This window comes from Argiope bruennichi, chromosome 4 (genome assembly GCF_947563725.1).
Source record: "Argiope bruennichi chromosome 4, qqArgBrue1.1, whole genome shotgun sequence".
NCBI classification, from domain to species: Eukaryota; Metazoa; Arthropoda; class Arachnida; order Araneae; family Araneidae; genus Argiope; species Argiope bruennichi.
Window position 1 is genome coordinate 114,141,169 of NC_079154.1, and position 24,542 is coordinate 114,165,710.

The 24,542-nt window shown below is 25.3% G+C and overlaps 1 protein-coding gene across 4 annotated transcripts in view; it reads right to left on the bottom strand.

Annotated features, from left to right (window-relative positions):
• Window positions 1-24,542, bottom strand: part of LOC129966836 (poly(A)-specific ribonuclease PNLDC1-like) — a 66,216-nt gene that overhangs the window by 36,526 nt on the left and 5,148 nt on the right. For 3 of the 4 annotated variants that reach the window (XM_056081423.1, XM_056081420.1, XM_056081421.1), the window contains exons 5-17: window positions 23,748-23,784; window positions 21,879-21,954; window positions 20,344-20,391; window positions 17,894-17,988; window positions 14,281-14,396; window positions 11,986-12,062; window positions 10,450-10,520; window positions 10,290-10,350; window positions 7,444-7,513; window positions 5,748-5,833; window positions 2,640-2,704; window positions 2,409-2,473; window positions 1,007-1,060 (exon numbers count right to left, since the gene is read on the bottom strand). In XM_056081423.1, coding sequence (XP_055937398.1) covers window positions 1,007-1,060; window positions 2,409-2,473; window positions 2,640-2,704; window positions 5,748-5,833; window positions 7,444-7,513; window positions 10,290-10,350; window positions 10,450-10,520; window positions 11,986-12,062; window positions 14,281-14,396; window positions 17,894-17,988; window positions 20,344-20,391; window positions 21,879-21,954; window positions 23,748-23,784 — 921 coding nt within the window. The remainder of the gene's footprint in view (window positions 1-1,006; window positions 1,061-2,408; window positions 2,474-2,639; window positions 2,705-5,747; window positions 5,834-7,443; window positions 7,514-10,289; window positions 10,351-10,449; window positions 10,521-11,985; window positions 12,063-14,280; window positions 14,397-17,893; window positions 17,989-20,343; window positions 20,392-21,878; window positions 21,955-23,747; window positions 23,785-24,542) is intronic. The other variant, XM_056081424.1, reaches the window with a different exon arrangement.

Sequence of the window (24,542 nt, forward strand, 5' to 3'; positions counted from 1 at the left end):
GTTGCTTCTTAACATGACAGTGCTCTCAATTATGTTTTGTAGATTTAGAGTTAACTGGAAAGATGGATTCAACAAATTAGGTAAGAGTTTCACCATAATTGACAGCATACAGATCATTAGCTTCCTGGTTCTGAATTAACCAGATAATTTACAAGACAAAGTTAACAAATAGTCTTGAGAATTTTTGCCAAACATTATACATTTTTGTCCCATCTGCCACCATCCACAACATCTGTATAAGGATTCTTTCTAAATTCTGGAGAAGAAATTAAAGTTTTTCAAACTATAAATAAATATTTCACCAATGAAGATTGTCACTATTCGTTTCAAGAACTTTCAGATATCAATTTCATTCAGTAATAATAATAATAATAAGTGTCTTCTATCTACTCAGAAAACATAGATCATATGTTTTAGTTGAAATACAGTTTCGTCGCTCAAAATTCTGCCACTGTAGACAGTTAAGAGGATCCTGTAGCATCGTCAAAAAGACAACTTTTTTACTTTGAAGAAAGATATTGCGTGCAAATTCAATGGTTTGGCTTTTAACTTAAAAGGTAGATCAGCATTTGGAAACACAGAATTTCAAAGGTCAGCACAATTACAAATGGAGGAAGTTCTTTATTACTGACACTTGTTCTAGTAGTTAGTGATGATTTCAATTAGAGATACTTTAGTTTTCAAAATTTAAATAACACTTTTTATTTCAAATGTTCCATTTTTCTGTTCTATGTTTCTATATGAGCCTTATTTTGCGATGTGCAACATAGTTTCTAACCAGATTCTACATCATATTCTTAGTAATAATATAAATCATATTCTTAATAATAACTGACAGTAAAGTAAGGTACACATATATGATTTTAATAGAAACAAAATAATGTAACAAAAAATGTAAAATATGTACATAAATTTTATTCTCATTTTTCAAAATCTAACCTCTTATTATCTTAATAATTTTTTTTAATTCTCAGCCAGTTTAACTATTTTTTAAATTATAACTCACCATATCCCGTAATAAATGCATCATATCCCGAGTCGTGTACAAAATCTCCAACAACTAGAAACAACAGACATTTCACATTTAGAATATTTATTATTATAGGTTATTTTACAAGAGAAAATGTTATGATAATTCTAACATCAGATATATATCTTAAGTGAACATCATAACAAAAATTTCAAAATTACTAAAAAATTTAGTAAAAAATGATTTCAAAAATAGAATAAATAGAAAGAAAAACTTGCATATATTTAATAGTATAAAATAAATACATGTGTTTAATAATAATAATGTAAAAGTTAAGATAGAATTCTAACAGTTTTAATATATGTAACATAAAAGCTAAAATAAGAGGGGAAATATATATAAAATGGTGAAATGAATTAGGTGTAAAAGCAATAAGAATTACACAATAAAGGTGTGGGTGGATTGAACCACTTCTGGAATTTCTTCTTGCAAGTAATGGACATTCCTAAAATCATTGACTTGGCAAATTGATTAAGCAAAAAAAAGATGCTGGATTTTAATTTACGATTCCTTATCACTTGATTTTATGAAGAAATATATAGAAAAAGATAATTATGATATTAATATATTTAAATATTCAAGCTTACAGAAACAAATTTTTGAAAACAAAATGTTTAAAGCTCTGTAATGAGGATGACAAATCTTGTCAGGATTACCACAAATTTTAAAATATCAATGTCAATTAGAAAATTACATGTTTTAAGATTAATTTTCCATACTAATTATAGGCACATTAAAAAATAAAATTATAGATACAGTTTTTATTGAACCATGATAAATTCTGTAGGTGCAAACTGAAATGTTGGACAGTGAAAACATTTTAAAGGGTTACTAAAATGCTAATGAAATATTAGATAATCATAACATTTGAAAGGATAGTTAAACTCAACCATAAAAATTTAAACAATTTGATATAATTATGCAATTGGAAATCAATTTTAAAGTACAGATTTTGAGAAATGTTTCTGCAAAATATTGAATAACAATGCTTTGTTTCCAAAATTAATTATTGTGAAATTAGTAATCAGATTACAAAAGACTGGAGTTGGTAGAATTTTGCATAGCAAATTATACTTAAGCAACTTGCAGCCCAAATCTATAAAATGCTAATTGGTTCATGATTGCACAAGGATGTTTCACTATTTAAATAAAATAAATAAAATACCATTATAAAAACAGAAGCAAGTGATTTAACTTTTTAATAATTTCAAATAGTTAAAACAGAGTATAGACCAATTTTGAATGAATTTAGGATTTTTAATCTTACAAGCCATAAATTCATAGTATTACATATTACTTGTAGATATTGAGTCCATGTTATAATATTAAAAAACATTATCAAGAAAAACATATATAGCAAATAGTTATGCATACTTACCATATTTTTGGCAGTTAGAAGGTAAAATACCAGGTGAATACAGTGTATTTAAATAATCAGGTGGGCTATATTAGAAAAACATTTTTATTAATTAGTTTTATAAATAAACAAAAAAGAAATACAAGTATTAGAAATTAAATGTTTGTTCTAAAATCTATATTTTAAAAAACAGTCAACAGAATATTCAATTATGCTCATGGATAACATTCTCTAGTAATAGATAAGACATACCTTTTTAAAAGTTCATACAAGGCTGTTAAAGCTGAATTTGCAGCAAATCTTTTAAACTCCTGTACCTGCAAAAAAAAAAAAAAAACTATTTTTAAACCGATATGAATTCAAAAAATATTAAATAGTAATAATTAGTTATATCAATACATAATTTTGAAGTTATCCAATATATACATTAATATCATCCAGCAAAATTTTTATTAAAATTACTAATTTACCATCAATAAAAAGAACATACCTACATAATGATATATTTCGTGCATTATTCATTTATATCCAAATCATCTTGACATTTAAAAACTTTATTGTTTAATGATTATAAGAATGCAAATTATGACTTATTAATTATTAAAAGTGACCTCCAAATCACCAAGCCAGAAAAGGCTTAGAAAAAAAAAAATCAAACATTTGAAATGAGATGATATTCAAAATTGTCACCACATTCTCTACATAATCGTATCAAAAGAAGGGATATAGGTAAATATGTTAAATCTAAATAATCAAACTTAAATTATATATACATAAAGAATAGAACATTAGTATTTAAATATGTAGTAATCAAACTTAAAAGCATTTCTTATTTAACTCTTATACGCAGCCAATTATTTTAACTGCACAGCTAATTTAGAGAAAATAGTTCTTAAACTAGATATAGACCACTTTTGATAAACAATCAAGTTCAAAATCTAAGAATAATATTTGAAGAAATTCACATAAAAATATGAATTGTCTGCATTTGAGCTAAATATGAATTTAATAAAAAAAAATTAAAAGCACTTATTAATGAACTAAAATTATATATCTTCATCGTTTTTTCTTTATCTTTCACTTTTTCACCCTTTAATCTAATAATTCAGCATTATAAATGCAATGAAATCTTTCAAAAAAAATTTCTTGAATACATTACTAGATGGCAACATGAATGCCAAATCAAAAAAAATGCAATTCAATTAACAAATTAATTGATAATTAAATCCTGAAAATATTAAAATAATTCACAATAATTGAAACATACAAGATTTGTAGTTCAAAGAAAAATAAGCAGTTAGCATACTCTACAAAGAATTTTACTAATATGTAGTCTTAAACAATGCATGTGTTACAATCACAATTTTCATAAATAATGTCTGAAGCAATGTAACATATGATCGATGGAAAATTAATGGAAACACACGAGCGAATACCGAAATGGTCAAAAACTTTATTATGATCTTAAGACCATTTTTAGTACACAAAACGATCTGAAAGTAACAAGGAATTATAAAATTCCTGAATGATGTTTGAAGGAATATAAAATCCGTTCCTAGTGAAGAAATTGCAAAAGCTATGTAAAAATAAAAAAGAGGATCTCAAGTTCAGAATTTCTTTGGCAAAAGGAAAATGTTAGATGATAGCCCAGGGGAATGTACTACTTCATCTTCATGCTTTTTTAAAAAAATGGTTTGAGAGTTCTAATATTATAATCCAGATTTCTCTTTTGATCTTGGGAAATGCATCTTTTAACGGATTTGTATTATGTAATGCAGTTCCTAAAATATCCATAAAATCGCTCATATTTGACTTCCTAGTCCTGCAGAAAACTTATCTAATTTTGCATAGAATTAATTACCACTATACTTTAGTTTTAGATAAATGCAATCCAAATTATATACATTTGAAAGTTATTTTTTTCAGTTGTATTCACATTTCATTCTGGGAATAATATCCTATTAGCATAAGATTTCTTGCTTCTCTCTGTAATGATCTCTCTTAATCTAATTTAAGTTTTAATTAATTTCCAAATTTTTTCTTAATTTAACCAATATTAACCTCATTCTAAAATGTTCTTTTACTTCCTTATCATACTCCTACTTTTTTTATTTAATTAATTCAGCACAGGCTCTGTAAAACTACTAAAATCAGCAGGTTCTCACGCTCTGAGCAAAGGGACAAAAATTCTTAATATTAACAACATTCTTTTAAAGATACCTAAATTTCCCTTTCCTAAGTGTAGGCATGTCAAAAAAATTCTAACGAAATCTCATTGTAAAACTACTGAAAGGGAAATTTTTGGTCTCTTCTGCTCTCTACTCTACGATGTAGACTGACATATCTTGTCGCTTCTTTGTACATAATATGCCTCCTGTCATGAAATAATTCAAAGTTAAAATTTCAAAAGTTTCTTCTATTTGGCTGCTTAACTACTAAAATGTTTATATTATATTATATAAATATAAATTTTAACATGAGATAAATAAGTAGTAAATTACATAGAGAAAATTCCTATCTATAATCAGTGACAATTCAATTCATTATGCTTGAAATGCATTATTGTATCTAAATAGCTCTGAATACGAGAAAAGTATTTAAAAATTAATAGATATTATCAAGCATATTTTAATAAAATAGTTCAGAAATAGTTTAATCACGAAATTCTATAATTAAAAGAACAACTTGATTTCATGAAAAATAATAGGTCATGCACTGCAACTATAAGAGTAATCTAAAACCGCACAAGAAAGTATGTTTGGCAATCTAAAACTGCATTTTTTTGTATTACTGCTAAATAGTATAATAATTAGTGAATGAAAATGAATAATTAGATATTCAACAAAATACAAGATATATTGATACAAGAGAATTTAATAAATTTCAATAAGTAATTAACTTTAATTTTATTCACAAATCTAACTTAAAAATAACTTTTTCAATTAGTTTTATATTCTCCTTATTCTTATATATTCTTATTATGCTATCTTCTTATTCTCATGTACATAACTGTTTTTGAGCAAGACTATTTTGAAGTATTATATATTATTACAAATTATATTTCATTTTTAATTCAAACAAAAGTTTTTACAGCAGTGAAAAAAAAACATTTAAAAAATTGCTTCGGTAATATAAAAATAATACTTTTCTCCATTCCTCTTTCCCTTCATATCGAGCACAAAAAAAGCATATTGATATTGGTATTGTGCAACAAAGCAAAAAAAAAAAAAAAATCGGAAGGGAGTCTTAATGTACATTTAAATTTCCATATGCTGTCTTTCAAAAATATCCATATAATTTTATGTAAAAGATATTAATAATAAAATTATAAAGATGGGTAATAATAACAAATGAGCTCACCTCTCTTATATTGAGCCAGATATGCTTTGTATCGTATATAACAGGAAAGACACTGTGCAATTCTTTCTTAAATTTATCATAGGTAGCTACAAAAAGGACACATAAAAAAATGTACAGAAGGAAAAAAATTAACAAATTAGAAGCAATCATACAATTAAAAAAAATCATTAGTGAAACTTTAATGTAATGGATGGTTTTAGAATTAAGTTTCATAGAAAAGAGGAAGCCTTTTAGTGCTATATCTGTTTTGAACATCCACGGTACTGCACAATCTGAAAATGTTTGTTCCAATTTAAAAATACAATAGAGATCTGAATTTTATCATACTTTTCTGTCAGAGGAATAACAGAAGATCAATATTGCAAAGAAATTGGTACTTAAAAAAATTGCATTATATTCGCAAACCCTAAGCACATCTACATAAAAATATCTTCAGAAAGAGAAAAAAGATTGGATAAAGGAACTTAATTTTCTGTTTTTATTTTCCCCTACGTTTCACATAGTGAATAGTGTTTAAAAAAATTGTGTTAGATAGTTGACAAATTTAAATATTATATTAAAAAATTAATAATTACACTGTCACAATGATAAAAAAAATTAGAAGCAATGCAGTACTTATTTTCGAGCTACTTTAAAGGTGAATCAAAAAGTACAATGATTATATTTATTGGTTATATTAATATCCTATTTTGAAACAACACAAAAACTATTTTAGGTTAAACACAATTCAGAACCATGTTCAGACAACAATTCATAAGCCAAATTCACTTGGCTTATGAATCGGATTAAGTTCCTTAATACTCTATTCTATTCGTCTCTGAGATAAATGCAATTGAAACAAAACCTTCTTCATTATTCTCTTTATCATCATGATCCAGTGTAAAATACAAAAGATAAAACACTTGATCACACGAAACTGAAGATACAATTTAGCAGAAGCAGAAATACTACAAATAAGGATTACTTCTCATAATCACTATATCAATAAAAATATTCCACCTTAAAAAGCTAAAGTATTTTTTATGAGCAAAACAGCAATATATTCAGTTTACAACATGTAAGTGGGAATAAATGTTTCCCCACATATGGTTATCTTTAAAGATGGCATTTCTTTCAGAGGAAAGAATGGGGGATTATTCTAGATTTTCTAACTGATTGGTTTGCATTAACTCTTCAGATTATTCTAGTGAAGAGTATCCAATAAGATGATACCCAGCAAGCATTCAGCTATGTGATTTTCATAAAATTTAATTTTTAAAATATATTAATGCCATATCAAGGAATTAAAAAATATTCCTTCCACTCTTTAACATACTTTTAATCTAGATTTCTTTGAATGAGTATATACATTGCTAACCAACCATTCAATCCAAGAACAATATTATGCCAATTCCACAATTTTTATATATTGTAAAAGTAGCAAATAAATAATAAATTTGATTTATATACTTATAATAGTTAATATTAACTTAATAACCAAACACTGAAGTTTCAAAAACTCTTCATGAATATTACAAACTATTTAAATTTCAACACAAGATATTTTCCACATTCAGAAAAACGATATAAAAAGCAGTTGTTTGCCAAGATATATAAATAATATGTATCACAATTTTTAAAAAAAATAGGAAAAAAATACAAAATTTAATTTTTTTTTTTTTTTTTTACTCTGAAAAATCAAAATTTTAAGCATTACCTGGCAAATTTTGATGAAAATTATGATATAAAAGCATCAGATCCATAAGAAGATTGTGTCCAACAATCGGCTAAAGATTAAGAAAGAAAATATTTTTTAAAGAACTAATTTATAAGAATCAAATTTTAAAAAATGCATTTACTTAATATATTATACCAGCAGCAAAATAGAAAGCAAATTAAAAATTGAAAACTTATATTATGAGAATTTCATAAAATTATAGTTCAAAATATAAATATAATATTACTGTAAATTGTATGTAAATCCCAATAATTTCTATAACTCAAAAATTTAAAATAAAAAAAAATCATCAAATTGAGCTTATGGAAGGGAGGAGGATGTATATAAATCTTATGAAAAATTACAATTTTCTGTTATAACAAAAATCGCACACAGATTACATACATATTTACTTTAATATAAAAAAAACTCAATTTATATTTTTTCCCCTTTCTTTTTTCATATCAAAAATGCAGAATTCATATTTATGAACTTGGTAACAAAAATATAAACCTGTATCGTTCTAAACCAACTTATGCTCAAAAGAAGCTAATCAATTTCTAGTGACAAATTTTAAAAGTTGGAAAGGTTATGATAAAAAAATGATTAATAAAAAAATAAAAGGCAAAATCTTAAAGTGATAGCATTTGAGTATAAAATCTCTGAAAAGCAAATCAGGCAAATTAACAAAGCAAGAAAAATATTCCCTGATAAGCCTTATTATATGATAAAAAAAATATAAGCAATATATTTTTAAAATAAAAATTAATAAAACTAATATTTCATTAAGAAATTGGTATGTAGCAAATTTTAACTAGTCAGCAGATAAAGATTGTTAAGTTGTAGAAAACAGGTGTTAAATAAAATAAATCCAGTTACCAATAAAGAATATTCATAATAAAAAGACATTTTATAAATTATAAATATTCAAATAATAGTAACGAATAATAATAATAATCAAATAATAGTAATAAGTATTTGCTTAGATACTACTGAGTGCAAATATGGATATTATATAACCATGAGTCATAATAAGAGTATATATTTAAGAAATTACAAAAATAAGTATAATTTAAAGTAAAAAAAAAAGTTAACATGCTGGTACAGTTCAAAAGATGTATTAAAAGTGTCAAACTAAATGGACTAGATTATTAAAAGAGGATCTTCAGAATGCGCCTCATCTAGGACTGCAATTTATCAAAGTCTACCACTGATAAAGGAAGGTAAAACAATGTGCTTACATTTTTTCACAAGTTGAAAATTACAGTAATGTAGCTTGAGTATGACTGGATCATTATCTGAGCATACTATACTAAACAAATTAGTAAAATTGTGAAATAAATTATGTTTGAAATGTCTATATTGGACACAATTTTAAGGCTTCTAATTAAGTTAATAAATATAGAAGATTATTTTTATACTGAATTGGTGCCTTACATTTCTGCACTAAAATTTTTTTACTGATAATTTTCAAGATAAAATCTAACATCCAAGATCTATCAATGCAAACTTCAATCAGTTTTAGATGATAACTACATAGTAAAATATTACTTCAATAAATGACGAGATAATGTTCATAAATCTAATTTTCTGCATTTAAGTATATTATATATATAATTTTGCTTAACAAGAGATAGGCATAAGTTGAATTTTAATCGATATAAAATTCGGTAGTATTTATTATCTGCACTGATTTTCTGATTTTTATTTATTTATTTTTTATATTGAAAAAAACAATGAAAAAGGAATTTAATAGTTAATGCTTGCAGAATAAGAACTTTCAGAGGCAATAGAACTTTATTTTTTAAAAAATATGATATTTGGTTGATAATATTTTAAAAAATTATCTAGATCTACTGAAAAGGATAATGATATTAAATAATTTCCTTCTCATAATATATACTCATAATGATGAGTATTTAGACTCAGTAAAATTATATCATTTGAAAATTATACATTAATAAAAACTTGTTAAAGTAACATGGTATAAGGTGGAGGTTTTTTTTTGGGGGGGGGAGCCTTCCATAATATGGATTTAAATCAATGTAAAGTGAAATTCATAAATAGTTGGAGAAATCCCAAATATTGAATAGAATTTCCCCAAATTTGGCTCACAAATGTTAAAAAGTATAAAAAATGTTTTAGAGATGGTTTCAAGATATTGAGTAAATTTTTTACTACTTAGCACGATCATTTAATCTTTATTGTCAAGCTTAAGTATTAGAGATATTTTAAATAATATCGTTAAGTCTTCAAAGAATCACTCCAAATATTTAATTCAATTTTCTATAATTTTTTTAAAAAATAAGTCAGGAAAAAAACATCAGCTTTCAAAAATATTTAACAAGTGCTTTAACCCTTTATAAGGCCATGGAAAGTATGCTTAACACCAAATTCATCAATCTTTGGGTGAAATTATGTAGATTGGCTTAAGTTCTGACAAATTTTTCAATAAGACAAAAACTTTGATTCTTCAGTTCCTTATCTCGTGCAAAATGGTGTGTCTTGATTTGTTACTTAATTATTAATTAACACAATAAATTAATTAAATTAAATTTATCTGATAAGTTAAATGAATCACTTTCTTTAAGCCAGTCTCATTCCTAAAAATTTTTTACTATACTATGCCTAGAAAAAAATGGCCTTTTAAAGGGTTAAGCAACCAAATTTTTTGAACAGGTATAATATTTGAAAATCGCATATATGCGAAAATATTTCTTTTGATTAACACCAGCCATAATAGCTAGAATAGAATAAGTAGTCTTTTTAAAAAAATGTCTTCGTATCTGTGTATCACTGGTTACATCTAATATTTTATAAAAAATTTAAAAATAAAAGAAACTTACTTTTTGGCACTTTTTAAGCAATCTAAAAACTTTTGTAAAACCAAGAAAATAATCTAGAACCCTACAAAAAAAAAAAAAAAAAAAAAAAAGAATCATTATGTTCTTGAAGTTAAAATTTCAATAGATACAAATCAAATTATTTTAGTTAATAAAGTTTCACTTTTCTTGTTCTTCAGCTTTACATTCTTCTAATTTTTTCCTTTCTTCAGGAGAAACTGCTTTTATAACTATCTGTAAATGAAGAAAATATAGAATTGAAATGCCACAAACAAAATACAAACTACATTCGATTTTTATATATATCTTTTATTGCTCTTTTTACAGCAGTAAGTTGATTTGAATTCTGAAATATTCTTTTCACACATTTAACAAAACGACAATTTTATAATTATGAAGAATTATACTGAAATAATTCTTTCACAAGAAGTGGGTTCAATAGGATTAACAGATGAAAAAATTCAAATAACTATTTGGTCTTCCACAACAAAATATTTTTAAACTTCAGATTTTGATAAACATAAAAATCATACTACTTTTGTAGTCTTCCAACATTATGTCCATTGTTTTATGTGTTAACTTAATTTTCTATCTATATCTTTATACATACAATTATATCACAGTAAAGAGTAGTAGTGCTTGGAAAAAATTTTCACTAATGATTGATTCTGAAGTTAAACTGCAAGCACAATAAAAAACTTTAAACATTATTAAAGGTTTGGCTTATACTGAAGGCTACTCAATATATAAAAATAAACTGAATCTTCATACCTAATCATCAACAACAGAAAAAAGCCAATGTGAAATATTAGCAAAAACAGAGAAAACAATTTCACTTTGACAATGAAATACAGTGCTGTAAAATATGCTTAAAGTGCTTTTTAAAAAATAAAAAAAAATTAAACAGCAAAAAAAATTAGCATCCTTGGAAAGATTTGTTTTAATTTTTTAAAAATACAAAACTTGTTATATATTATTTTCAGAAGTTGTTGTGGTAAATACCAAAATTTTCCTCAATATTTTATTATTTAAAATTTTTTTAAAAAACAAAATTACATAACATAATCACTTCCATTATTCTAACCTTCAAATTATACATGAACCGAATTTTCTAGCAGAATGTCAAATGGTCTGGAGTGCAAAATCATTAACATACACAGAGAGAAAAAAAGAAAAACAGAAAAAAAAATTATTATTAGATGACTGAACGATAATACAAGACATTCCATTTCAATAAATAATACCTTCATAATCAAAGAAAAAGCGAAATCTTTTCTCTGCAATGGAAAGTTTTCAATACTTGTAATCATATCTACATACATGCACTGTACATAACTGATGGGAGATGTTTTGCCTAATTACTTGCATGGTACTCTTGATTTCTTCAATATGAAATGGCGTAATTCATTCACATTTTAAAATACTTTTAAAAGATCTGGAATTCATTGAAACTAGTATTAAAAAAAGTAGCTTACTTTCATGGAGTTCTATAGAAAAACAAAATGTAGAGGAATAAATACTACATCATTTTAAGAAAAAAATGGCTACTCTCGACTTTCTATATAACAATATGAATTGCCATTAACTATAGTATTATGAAAATCTATGTGCAAATCTGAAAACCATGAAATTGATATTAAAGAATTATTTTCCCATAGAAAGTCAGATTAGAAATATAATGAATTAACAGTTTACATACCAAATCATTCTCAACATATGCCCAACATTTTGGAAATTTACGTCTAATTTCATTCAACTGGAAATACACATGCGATCCTAAGAAAAAAAATGTTAAAAAAAATGATAAAAATAATAGTAGCAATAATATTGTATATAATATGATCATTTATGAAAATTTTACAATCAAAACTTAAATGAAAGAGCTAAAAACAAAGTACATATATTTTTCAAAAAAATTAAGATTTTGAAAAGATTTAACAAATTATGAAAATAAATTAACAATCTCATGAAACAGAATGGAAGCAGAATGATTTCATTTTATGTTCAAACTTTGAGGCAATATTCACAATAAAAAAAATAATCACTATTGTACTAATTACACTACCATGTCAATAGGCAATTTAATCTAGCAGTAAAAATATTTTATTAGATATCTAACAATAACGAGAAAGTACTTTTCTGTTCTTTCTCTACCCATTCAAATTTTTAATATAGTAAAGTAGTAGATGAGTAGTAGAAAAGGAGATTCTATTTAAAATTTCTCTTTGAAAAATTATCCATCTTTTTCCGAAAAATTGAATAAAATGAAGTTAATGTGAAAAATATTATAACGGAGTGGTCTTCTTTAAACAAATGTAAAAGCAAGACAACTAAAATTTAATTGATAAAATATACCAAGAAGAGGCAATTCTAACAAAAGAAAAATAAGAGAAAAAAATCTACATCACTTGCAGCTCAGCAACAAGAATGAAATTACCATTGATCTTCAAATGATAATCATTTTGCTACATAAATAAAGAGTTAACATTTGGAGGTATAGAAAATAGAAATAAGTACTTGGAAAATATTTTAAACAATAACACCCATACTCTATTACAAAATTCATCTAATGACTTTGAAGAAACAATTGTACACTACCGAGACAAGAAGGTTTTTAAAAATATTCAAGTGGATTTATCCAATTTCCATGAGGCCAAGCATAAAAGTTTAGGACCAAATCCATTATATCAAGAGTCCACTCTCAAGACATTCAGAAGACAAGAAAACAGGACCCCCAGCATCTGCCAACCAACCATTTGCAGATAACTAATGATCAACATAAAGAATAGCTCACAATTTCTGAATACAAGATAGTATTAAATCACTTTTGTTCAATTATGAAGAAGGGGGGGGGTCTTTTTAAAATGTATCTTTCACTTTTCTCTATCAGTACAAATGAAATATGACAATGCATTAGGATTTTGATTATTCAGAAGCTATTGACAGAAAAAGTAGCATGAAAAAAAATTTAACAAGCTTTTCCCCATTTCATTTAAAAAAGCAATGTTAATAAGTCATGGTTTGACAAAATTTATAAAGCTTGAGATAATTGCAAGAGATGCAAGAGAAATAAATAGCTCAAATAGTATCATTGAAAATGTTCACCAGCAAATGGAATTAGTTTAATATGAGGCCCTGTGGCAAAAACATCAATGAAGGGGAAAGTTCCCCAATACATGTGGAAAAAAATCCGAGTGTTGCAACTAAGAAAATTTATAACTGCCTGATATTATGTATTTTTTATTCAGAATACAGTTACCTTAAAAGTAAAATAAAACCAAAAAGAAGCATTTATGTTTGAAGAATTACAATTTTGAATCATTAACAACCATAACCAAACATGGCTATTCAATCCTGCCTTAAAGTATTTAGAGAAATAGAATGATAGGAAGACCACAACCACATAGTCCAAAACTATAGTTAAGTCCTAAGAGTCATCAATAACCGTGGTATAACACATCCCATAGGAGGTCAATAGTAGGAGGTTTAAAACCCCTTTCATTTCCATCAAGAACCAATCAGATGCAGGGTGGAAGTCTCTCATTCCCATATCCGAGATATAACTTTATCAACCATATTACATTACATTATATTATATTATATCTCAAAAATAGCACTGAACACCAATACTTAAACATGAGAATTCAACAAGATCAAATAAACTGCAAGCATTTCTGTCAAACAGATCTATAAAACATTAAGAAATTAAAATAAATCTAAAATTATTGAAGTTCCTTTCATTTCAATTTAAATATGTTTTTAAAGAAGAAAATGAATTGTAACAAACAGTTTTTAATTTATTTTCAAAACTTATAGAAAATTTTGTTTAAAATTTCTTAGAAGTTTATTTTTCTTTTCTGAAATATATGTTTAATTTCATTTCATTATCAACTAGTAAAGGTATCTATAAAATTGCATATAGTTTAAATTTTCATTCATTCTTTATTTATTTTTCACAAATAATCGATATAAATGTTTAAAAATTCATTCTCACTTCTATCAATGGGAAGAGTTATTCGTTCTTTTGAAATGTCAGGCTTGTTTTTAGTTTTTTTAAATGTTCTGTCAATTACATCATTTAGTTTCACTTGATGTCTTGGATCTTGTAATCTGCAAAAAAGTAAAAAGCATATAAAAATAAAAGATCAGCGTCAACTAGTTTTGTAAATTAATATAATAAGGAATCTAGCTCAACTGCATATTCAATTTTATTTGCATTGTTGCAATGCCAATTTCATCTGTAAGCTATACAAATCTAAATGACTTTTTTTTCAATCTTGACTTAAACATTCTGCCATAGAAGAAAAATTGTAGCAAAGGTTTCATGCCAATTCAGTATAATTTCCTGATTAAAAACCATATTTCAACTGCACATTAGAGATTTAAATTTGTCTGCTGATACACAGAGACAGCTAAACAATGTAATAAAAATGAAATACATATACAGAAATTCAAACAAAATAGGTCGTCGAAACACTTTGCAAAAGCATTAAAAACACTTATATAAATAAATGCAAATTCAATAATTTATATGCTATGAAAATTCGAGTTCAGTGATGAATTCTATTCCATGTTGGAACAAAAAGAATCTATCAATAGCAAGACTCTTTCACTCAAATGGTAAAGCATCCAACACCAAGATTAGAGGTTCAAGGTTTATTTTTAAGATATTACTCTTTCTTAAAAAAGGGAAGATTTCAACATTCTGATTTGTATTTAAATCCAAACATAACAGATTTTCAAATTTTGAGCACAAATATCATGAAACATTAACAAGGTCAAAAGAATTTCTTTAATATATTTAAGAAATGCACTTGCTAATGTATTCTATCATTGGTAAAAGAATTCAAAATAAAATTCCACAAGGAACAAGTTTAAAAAGAGGAATTTGACCATCTATATTTAAATACCTGAATACAAAGATGAAAAAAATAATTTGCTTAAAAAATGATTCCACGGTCTTATAAAAGTGTATTCTGATATACGTGATATACAAACTTAGTCCAATCAACCTCTAAAGAGCTTTTTAATTGTTATCAAAGTTAGAGATTTTATCACCTGAAGTAAAGATTTAATTTTCAAGTAATTTAATTTTTTTAAAGATTGTCTTACAATTTTACATTTCCACTGACCTTTCGACAGTTATTTTTAATAAATTTTTAAATTGTATTCAAATTACTTTTTAAAGTAGCATTTTAAATATTTAAACCTGATAATAGACAAAAATTAACACTATATACACTGATTTATTATGTTACAAGCAAAAAAAAAAAAATGTAGAAAAATGAACAATTTTTCAAAAATTGAGATATGCTCCAAAAGAAAAAAGTACACATGCTTTTTCACATTTAAAAAGTATAATGCAGTTTTGTGTACTTATTTTATCATTACACTTATAAATTACGCCAAATAACACAGAAGTAATATTGTTTTCATTAAGATGCATTTTTACTTCATTCATATGTAGATAAAAGATGAAATATCTGGTTATTTATTAAAAAGTTTAAATTAATCTTTCCTCATTTGTAAAACAAATATGAAACAGACAAATATTTTCTTTAAATAAAAAGTAGGAAAAAATGAAACAAAAACTAGAGAAAATAATTACTTCTTTCCTAAATAGCAAAAGACAATTGCAATAAAACAGTTAACCTTTTTCAGCAATATCTTGTTTTATGAAGCACAAAATGTTATTATCTACCAGCACGTTTAACTAATAAGCTTAATATTCAAAATAAATTCGATTTGATCTGTATTCTGTAGATTTCTTTTGAAATTTGACTTGTTATTTTAGATAAGGAAAAAAATGGCAAATCACACATTTGAGGTTTTGTGAAAAAAGTATTTCTAAACATTTTATTTGCAAAGAATTTGTAATTATTTAATTCTTGAATTTCATTTTCCATATATAAATACAAACATTTAATTTGAAAAGTTTTTCTAGTGATTTATTTTATTTAAAAAAATAGTAAGGAAGAGTTTCACTGACCGAGAACCTAAATTAAATATCTATCATATTGTTAATTTTTATGTTTTTACTTTGAAACTAAACAGTACAGCTTTAAACTATGTACAAAATTGTGAAAACAAAATCAGAAAACCTTAACAAGCAGCAACATATCAAATTAAAAACACAATGGTATAAAAAGTAAAAAATATATATAATTTTTAATAAATGAAAGTTGTGGCATTCAACCTCAAATGAAAATTTTAACTACACAAAATGATAACAATATTTATGTTTAATTTTATTCCATGGCAAACTAAAGCTTAAATACTGATCTAAAAAAGTAATGAAATATATTTGATTTTCTGTCAAACAAAAATTATATAAATAAATTATACCTTCAAAAAATAAAGGAATTAGATGTGTGTAGTAAGAAAGAAGTGGCTTTTGCACATAATTATAAAACAAAATTATTGAAAAAATTTAGAGAATAAAGAATTTTTAAAAAATGAGAAGTAAGAGTAGCAATTTCAGATTTTCTCAACATTTAATGTTCCGATAGTCTATGCAACATACATTTCTAATTATATATTATTACACCATGCAAACTTAAAAGTTTTGACCATTTATTTAAGTTACACTGAAATGCAATGTCACTAGTGCTTTTCTGATTTGACTAACTAAAATTTCATTAATAAGATTTTCACAACTACATTTTAATTACAAACATGAATAATAAATATTTCTTGTTCTTAAATGCATAATATCAAAATCTTTACAAGTCAGATAAAGTTACATAAACTTGTATATACTTTTAGAAAAATCGTACAAATTTCTGCAGACTCAAAGGATTAGTGGCTTTGATTTTTAGTATCTTTTCAGAATAGTAAAATGGGTTCAGTTACCGAGAACTTATGATAAAATGTTACAACATTTAATAAGCAAATCTAATGTTTGAATTATTAAATAACAAAATTCATCTTGGGTGATTCACACACAATCCAATCTTATGTGTAATTTTATAATCAGAAACTTCTACAGAAAATTCTAATCTCTACCTGTGATGGGAGTGTCTCATTTGGATTACAGTAATTTTAAATTGACAGTAATTATAATTAGCTATAACTAATTGGAACAAAAGAAATAATTTGTATTTTAAAGAGAAATTGCATTCATGGTTAAACTAATGGAATTTAAACAGAAGCATATATTGGCATGTCCCATTTGTTTTCATCCACAAAATCAGTCATGAAAAGTATATATTGTAAAATGCAAGTCAAAATGCCAAGAAAGAATAACTCAATTATTTGAAAAACAGCGATGATTTAATAACAGAAGCTAAAAATATTTACTCTTACAACTACTTTTACTGAATTTCTAACTACTTACTATATTTCTAAGATATTAAATTAAACTGAATTCAATTAAAACTTTACTAATCAAAACTTTCAAGAATGTTTGTTTCTATGCAAAATTGAACATATCCCAATTTGTTACACAGTAAAGTACTTTTACTTCAAAAGGCAATTTTATAAAAAATGGGAAATTAGAAAATTTTCAGTAATGTCCTGCAAAAGCAGTTACATTCACAATTATATTCAGAAGATGGTCTAAATTGCATATAAAAGTACACATTTTATAAATCATGTATAATTTATACTTTTCATGGGGCAAACATATTGTTCCATCTTCAAGCTTCTGACGAACTTGTATCTCTTCATTTTCATTTAAGTATGGGATTCCTTCCTGAATAAACTAAAATTTAAAAAACAAAAATTCAATAACGGAATTAAGGTTTAAAAATTTCATTTCATCACATAATAAAATAAAAACTCCAAAGCAATAGTTATTCATTTTCTTTCATTCAGTTCTCTTTGTAAATAACAGATCAAAGTTTAATTCGCAATAAAATCCAGGAAAGTTTTGAAAAACTTCTCAATTTCTATTTAATATCTAACCTCAGTACTTTTATTTTTGTTAGCATCATAATGTAAAATACAGTCTTAAGAATATTTAAAGAAATTCAAATGTATCTTATTCAAAATTTTATTTTAATACATCATTTTGTAACAAACAAATGGGATAAAAAAAATTGGTGAAAAAATTAACTAGATTAATGTCCCATTTCAAAACTACAAGAGGACTATTTTGAATCAAAGTCAAGTTGAACCAAAATAAATTCTGAACCAAGGTCAGACGATATCAAAATCCAAAGTAGCATCTCCTCTCTTAACTTCTACACAACACTAGCAGTAAGTATATATTATTCAGTATAAATCTAATGCATGTCAGATTTCAGATATAAGACTAGGAACCTACTAGTTCTGAAGATGTGAATATCACCGAGTCCCCACCATTTTATCTTTTCATTGTGATATGGTTAAAAGGTTTTTAAAAAATTTTAAAAATAAAATTAACAATGCGTTAGATTTTAAGAAGAAAAATTCTTCCCACAATTCGTGTTGATTTATGACTCCCAATTAATGTTAAGAATTTAAAAAGTATAAGATATTCAATAAAGTATATACAGGGCAAGTTTAATCTAATCTGTCAAATGGACAGGACCCATGCATGTCATAAAACAATATAGCAGCCCTATCCTATTGCTTGCTTCTTCCAAGTTATGGGAGATAAAGTGATTAAATAAGCAATCAAGAAAAATGTAGCCTAAAATGTTTTAAACAGATCTACACATAAAATTAGCACATATTTTTAAAAAAAGAAGAAAAATCTGCAAGACGACACCATTTTTATCAGGATACATAGATTAAAATTGGTCTACAAGTAGCAAAATACTGGCAAAAAATAAAATAGAATCGTCAAAATTTGTAATGATAAATACTACAAACACTGTTCTAGCTGCAATAAGTCAAATTTACCAAATTCTTTTCGTATTCCACTAGCTTTCAAACGAGTTTGCAATAAAACAGAACATTGCAAACTCGTTCAAGAGAAAATGATTACTGAAATCGGTATTTTATAAGGACTTGACACTCCTATTTTTAATTTCCTATATACCTTAAGTCTGTTTTACTTAGGTTCAGAAAAGTAAATTTGAAAGTTAAATAAAAAAAGTAACAATTTTTTTTTTGGTAGATTAGATCAAAGTCACCCCGTATATTCAACACAGCTAGAAAAAAAAATTCTTCAAGAAAGAAATTTTTAGTTACAAACAATTCAACAATTCCAGTTTAATTCACAAGTCATTCTAGATATTATCTGAGATTTTAAATATTCTAATATTTGTAGCAGAAAAATAAATACATAATATTGGAGCTTTTCCCTTGAAATTAATGGCTGCAATTTATTCAGTCACTTATTAACAAATTTCAAATTAATATTTGCAAATAGATGTTTAATACGATACATATTTTCTATCCGTCTATGCAGTAATGATCAAAGATTAATCGTTATTTCAATTTAAAAATCAGCAAAAAATTGGGAAAATATTTAAAAATCACTTATCAATTCTAATTGAGCATAAATTATATTACTACACAATAAAATCAACTATTATTACAATATTAAAAATATTTTAAGCAATTACCCAATCATAAATTACACGCAAATCAAATAATAAACATAATTACAGAAAGATGACTGTCTGAATTAGTAAATATCAACAAATCCATAATCATCTCTTTATGTGCCTGAATACTAAACTACTCAGCATTTCTTTACCCTTTATAATTAATATTGATTTCATTCTCTCCTAACATCAACGAAATTTTGGAATAAAAACAACTAGTATTTTGAAATTTATAATAGAATTTTGACCAAAAAAGAATTGACATTATTCATTTTGGCTGATAAATTTGCAATTCCCTAAATATACATTTGCATAACAAGATGCATTACACACAGAGAGAAAGAATATTGTTCAATGGTTTATAGAAAAAAATTCTGTAACATAAAGTTTGAAAAATTTAATAAAAGTTTATAAAACATTACTATTATTTAGTTTTATTCATAATATTACTCAATTAGATCTCCAAACTTTTTGTAATTGTTAAAATGATACACATGTCTAAATCTGGAATTGAGATCGACAATTTCATAAACTTTCCATTTGAATACATAAAAATACAAGAACTCTAACTAGATTATTACCTTATTAAAATCAAAGTTATATCCACTCAGAAAGTCCAATGCAGAAGCCTGCAAGAAAAAAAAAAACATCAATTTATGATAAAGAAAGAGGATAAATAAATCGGGAATACAAATCAGGCTAAAAAAAAAAAAAGCTACAAAGAAAAGAGTACAAACAAATAATAACCCAAGTAATACAACTTCTGCAAATGTAATCATTGTAATATAATATTATGCAATATTATACAATAATTTATTCAACCAAAAAACAGATGATAAGCACTATCATAAATTAAATCTTTTAGCCCTTCAAACAGCAGAGCCAAATCTTCTATTCCAGATTATTAGTTGGTTCTAAATCAAATAATTATTAGTAAATCTTTAAAAAATAATAAGATCTGGAATACAAAGATTCATTTACTTATCAAAAATTAATCTGTATACTTTAAAAGTTTAACTATCAGCAGAGATAGTTAAAAAACCAAACTTTTTAGAATTAGATAATCTGTATAAAACATCAAAGTACTTTCAAGGTTTATAAAGTATCTCAAAAACTAAGAAATGTTCATTTTTCAGCAAATTGAATAATTTAACACAACTGATTTTCAAAACTACATTTTTAAAATACTCGAGACAAACAATATACGGTAAAATCTGACAGTGGCACCACAAATTCTTTAGTAAAGATTTTATTCTTGTTAATTTCAATAACATTTATAGGAGGTTTTATTTTAAGATTTTTCTTTCACATAAAAAAGCCATATTTGGTTATGTTGCACCATGCTCCTGGCACTAAATATTTATATATATATAATCTACAATATTATGAATATGAAATGTTACTTGCTAGTGCAGTCATTCTATGGCAAAGAAGGCAATTTTATAGATAATCCAGAGAGAATACCAGATGTGCCAAGTCAATGCTCCCTTATTTTATGACAAATTTCAAAACCATTTAGGGACAAAATTAATGATTCCAGAATCTTCAAGAATCTTGGTAATAACTTCATTAGGATGAAAATTATGGCGATCTTCCTAGGACCTTCTTTGCCTTGTCACAGAAACCATAAAAAGTCCAGAGATAAAGCTGAAGTGACTCATTATTAATCAATAGTGAGATAGCAACTGAGTTTAGCTCAAGTAAATAGTCAATGGAAAGTAACATGTGCAATTATGCTTGTTTACATCAATTTGTTGCTTGTGTATTATTGTTATTGTGTTTGTTTTTTTAACTATTTTTGTTTGAGTGTGTGTTATCAAGTAGAATAAAGCATAGTGAGTTGTCAATGTCTTTTGGATTTTTTTTTTACCCTATACACATTGCAGCAGACCAATGGACTTCTGGTGATTTTCCATAACAATATATAAAATCGAAATTTAAAATATGCATGAGAATTTCAATTATTTAAAAGTGTAAAAATATTTTTAAAAATATGAAGAAAATATGCATAAAATCAATAGTTTATACTTTTATTTTTCTAATCAATTTTGAAAATCTTGAAGTAAAAAATGCTTATAATATATATTTATTGAAAAATACAGTAAAAAATACTAACTTGGCACATAAATATCCTGTCAATACTACCAACCATACAAGGACGAATGTAAAATACAAAAGTTTCAACAGAATAACTGAAAAAAATTAAGCAAAAATAAAATCTTTAAAATAACTATGAATGAATAAAGAAGTATGAAAAAACAAGGATAATAAATTTGTATGTCTGGTAATTTTTGCACTGCCACAAATGTTAGCACATGATGAGCTCAAAATTAGAGCAGTAATTTTCAGCTCTTGCAGAATTCTGCAATAGGGAAAAGGATAAACTTTCTTTTTGCCTCTTTTAATTAAAGAATGAATTACAATATAGAATCATTATAATAGAATTAATGTTTTCACAATTTTTCAGAAATGATTTCATTGCTTTGTTAAATTATCCCTCCCTAAATTCCATACAAATTCAATTGAGTCTAAAGTACTTATAACAAATAATTTCATTTAGAAACAGGCTTAATATAAATAATTGCTTCATTCCTGAGATAATTAAAATTTTGACAAAACATTCTTTGCATCGTTTTTTTGAAATATTATAAAAATATTCCAAAAAATTTGGCAATAAAGAATTATAAATAGACATTGCATTAAATCAGGGATAAGCACACTTTAAGAAACAGATTAAGAACATTTAGGGGCCAATATAAATTATAAAATATGACATGGATACTGAAAAATATATTCGTAAAATTCTTTAATATTAATTGGATGAATAAACCCATGCTTACATTTCTAAAACTCACATTTGCTAGATATACAGAATTTTTAATAGCTATAAAATTACTGTCATTTTAAACTCTACAGAGGACTAAATGGAACCTGAAAATACCGTTTATTAGTCGAATATTTCCTCTAAAGTATCAAAAAAAGTTACAGAAAAAAATGAAACGATTAATACAAATAAATTCACACTAGAGCATTTTAATATATTCAAAGAATTCATATAATGTTTTATATAGTAATTCACGTAAAACGCATCATTTTAATTTGATTAAAATGCAACTTTACAAATATTAAAGCAATAAGTTAATAAAAAATAAAGTGCTCAATGAAAATTGATGAATATCTTTATTAATGACTAGTCGCTATTGGCAACTAACTGATTCACCAGGGATATTGCCATTTTTAATTTCAGATAAGTCATTTAGATATTATTTCATGCCCATTCTGCCAAATTGCTAGACATTACAGCCAACTTATTTTAATTGAGTTATGTTCCTTTCATAGTGTACATGAACCTTTTTAATGGAAATCAATCCCCATGACAACACTGGGCTATTGAAAATATAAACATCCAGTTCATCTTTCTTCTAAATTTCACAATATTGTAACTCACTTTTATTCATGTGGTACACAACACAGATATTAAGCAGAATAATTCTTTAATTTTCAACAATGGGAAAAGAATTTTGTGATCAGATAATTGATGGAACAAAGAAAACGATGTGAATCAAACAGCAACAATAGACAACTGTTTCAATTTATGCAAATAAAGTATTTTTCAGAAATCGTCAAAATTCATCAAAAATTTGCACAATTATTAAATTTGTATGATAAAAAAATTTTGAAAAATCGAGTAAAATTTATTTTTTTGCAGTAATACTGTCAAAAGTTGGAGAAGAAAAATGTTCAGAATTCAGCTTAATTTTTAATTACTTAGAATTGTAATTAAAATTCCAAAAAATTGTTCTTTGGTGCACATTCTCAACCTCAAAGGTATACATGAGCCAAATTTCAAAGCTGTAGTTGACTTGTAGTCTGATCTGCAAACCATCAACACTTGCATTCATTTTTATTATTACAATAAATAAATTAACTGATTAGAAATAAATATTTAAAAAAATTGCATTTTTTAATAGTTTACAAGTAATACCTGTTTTCATTTAAACACTTGGTAAATGTAGATAGACCTGCAAGAAAATATTTGATAAAATTAAATAAAGAAAAAATTACAAATCATGTTTATGTATTTTTCCCAGTGAAAATAACTTGTCTAAGTAAATAAGAGGTTTAAATACACATTCTTTATAGCCTGAAAGAATTATTTTTAATCCATGATCCAAGAGGTTTCTTTTTCCTCAAATTTGTTATTATGACAGTGGAAACATTTCCAAGCCAATAAATTGGATGAAAAATTTTTCAATTAAATCTTGCATAAAATGCCAGATGCCAATGACAATGTTTTAACTCTGAAAAGTCTCTAAAGTTGTCACATTTTTCTTTTCATTAATTTTCTGTGTTGCATTTAGTTTCATTTTTTGTTTGAAAGACAAGTAGAAAGAGAAATTCTTGTATAGCAAATTTAAAACTACAAGTTATCACATCTAATAGCATGGTTACTCAGCCTTTTTCTGTGAATTCCCATTTGATGTAACAAATAAGTAGCGATGAGCACTATCATACAAAATAAAACAACTCCTTTCCCTTAAAATTAATTTCTTTTCAAAGTTAAGAAATATAAAATGGAGAAATAAAAAATTCTATTTTTGGCCAATATTTAAGGATTTATTGCTTGCACATAGCTATGAAAATGTATTGGCAATTTTTGCAAGATTAATAAAATCAATAAAAAGGCAATCCCCATAAGTTTAGTTTAGAAAAGGTTCCAAAAATTTTCAACTTATAAAAAGAAATACAGAGTATAAAACTTTATAGATGGAAATCATGA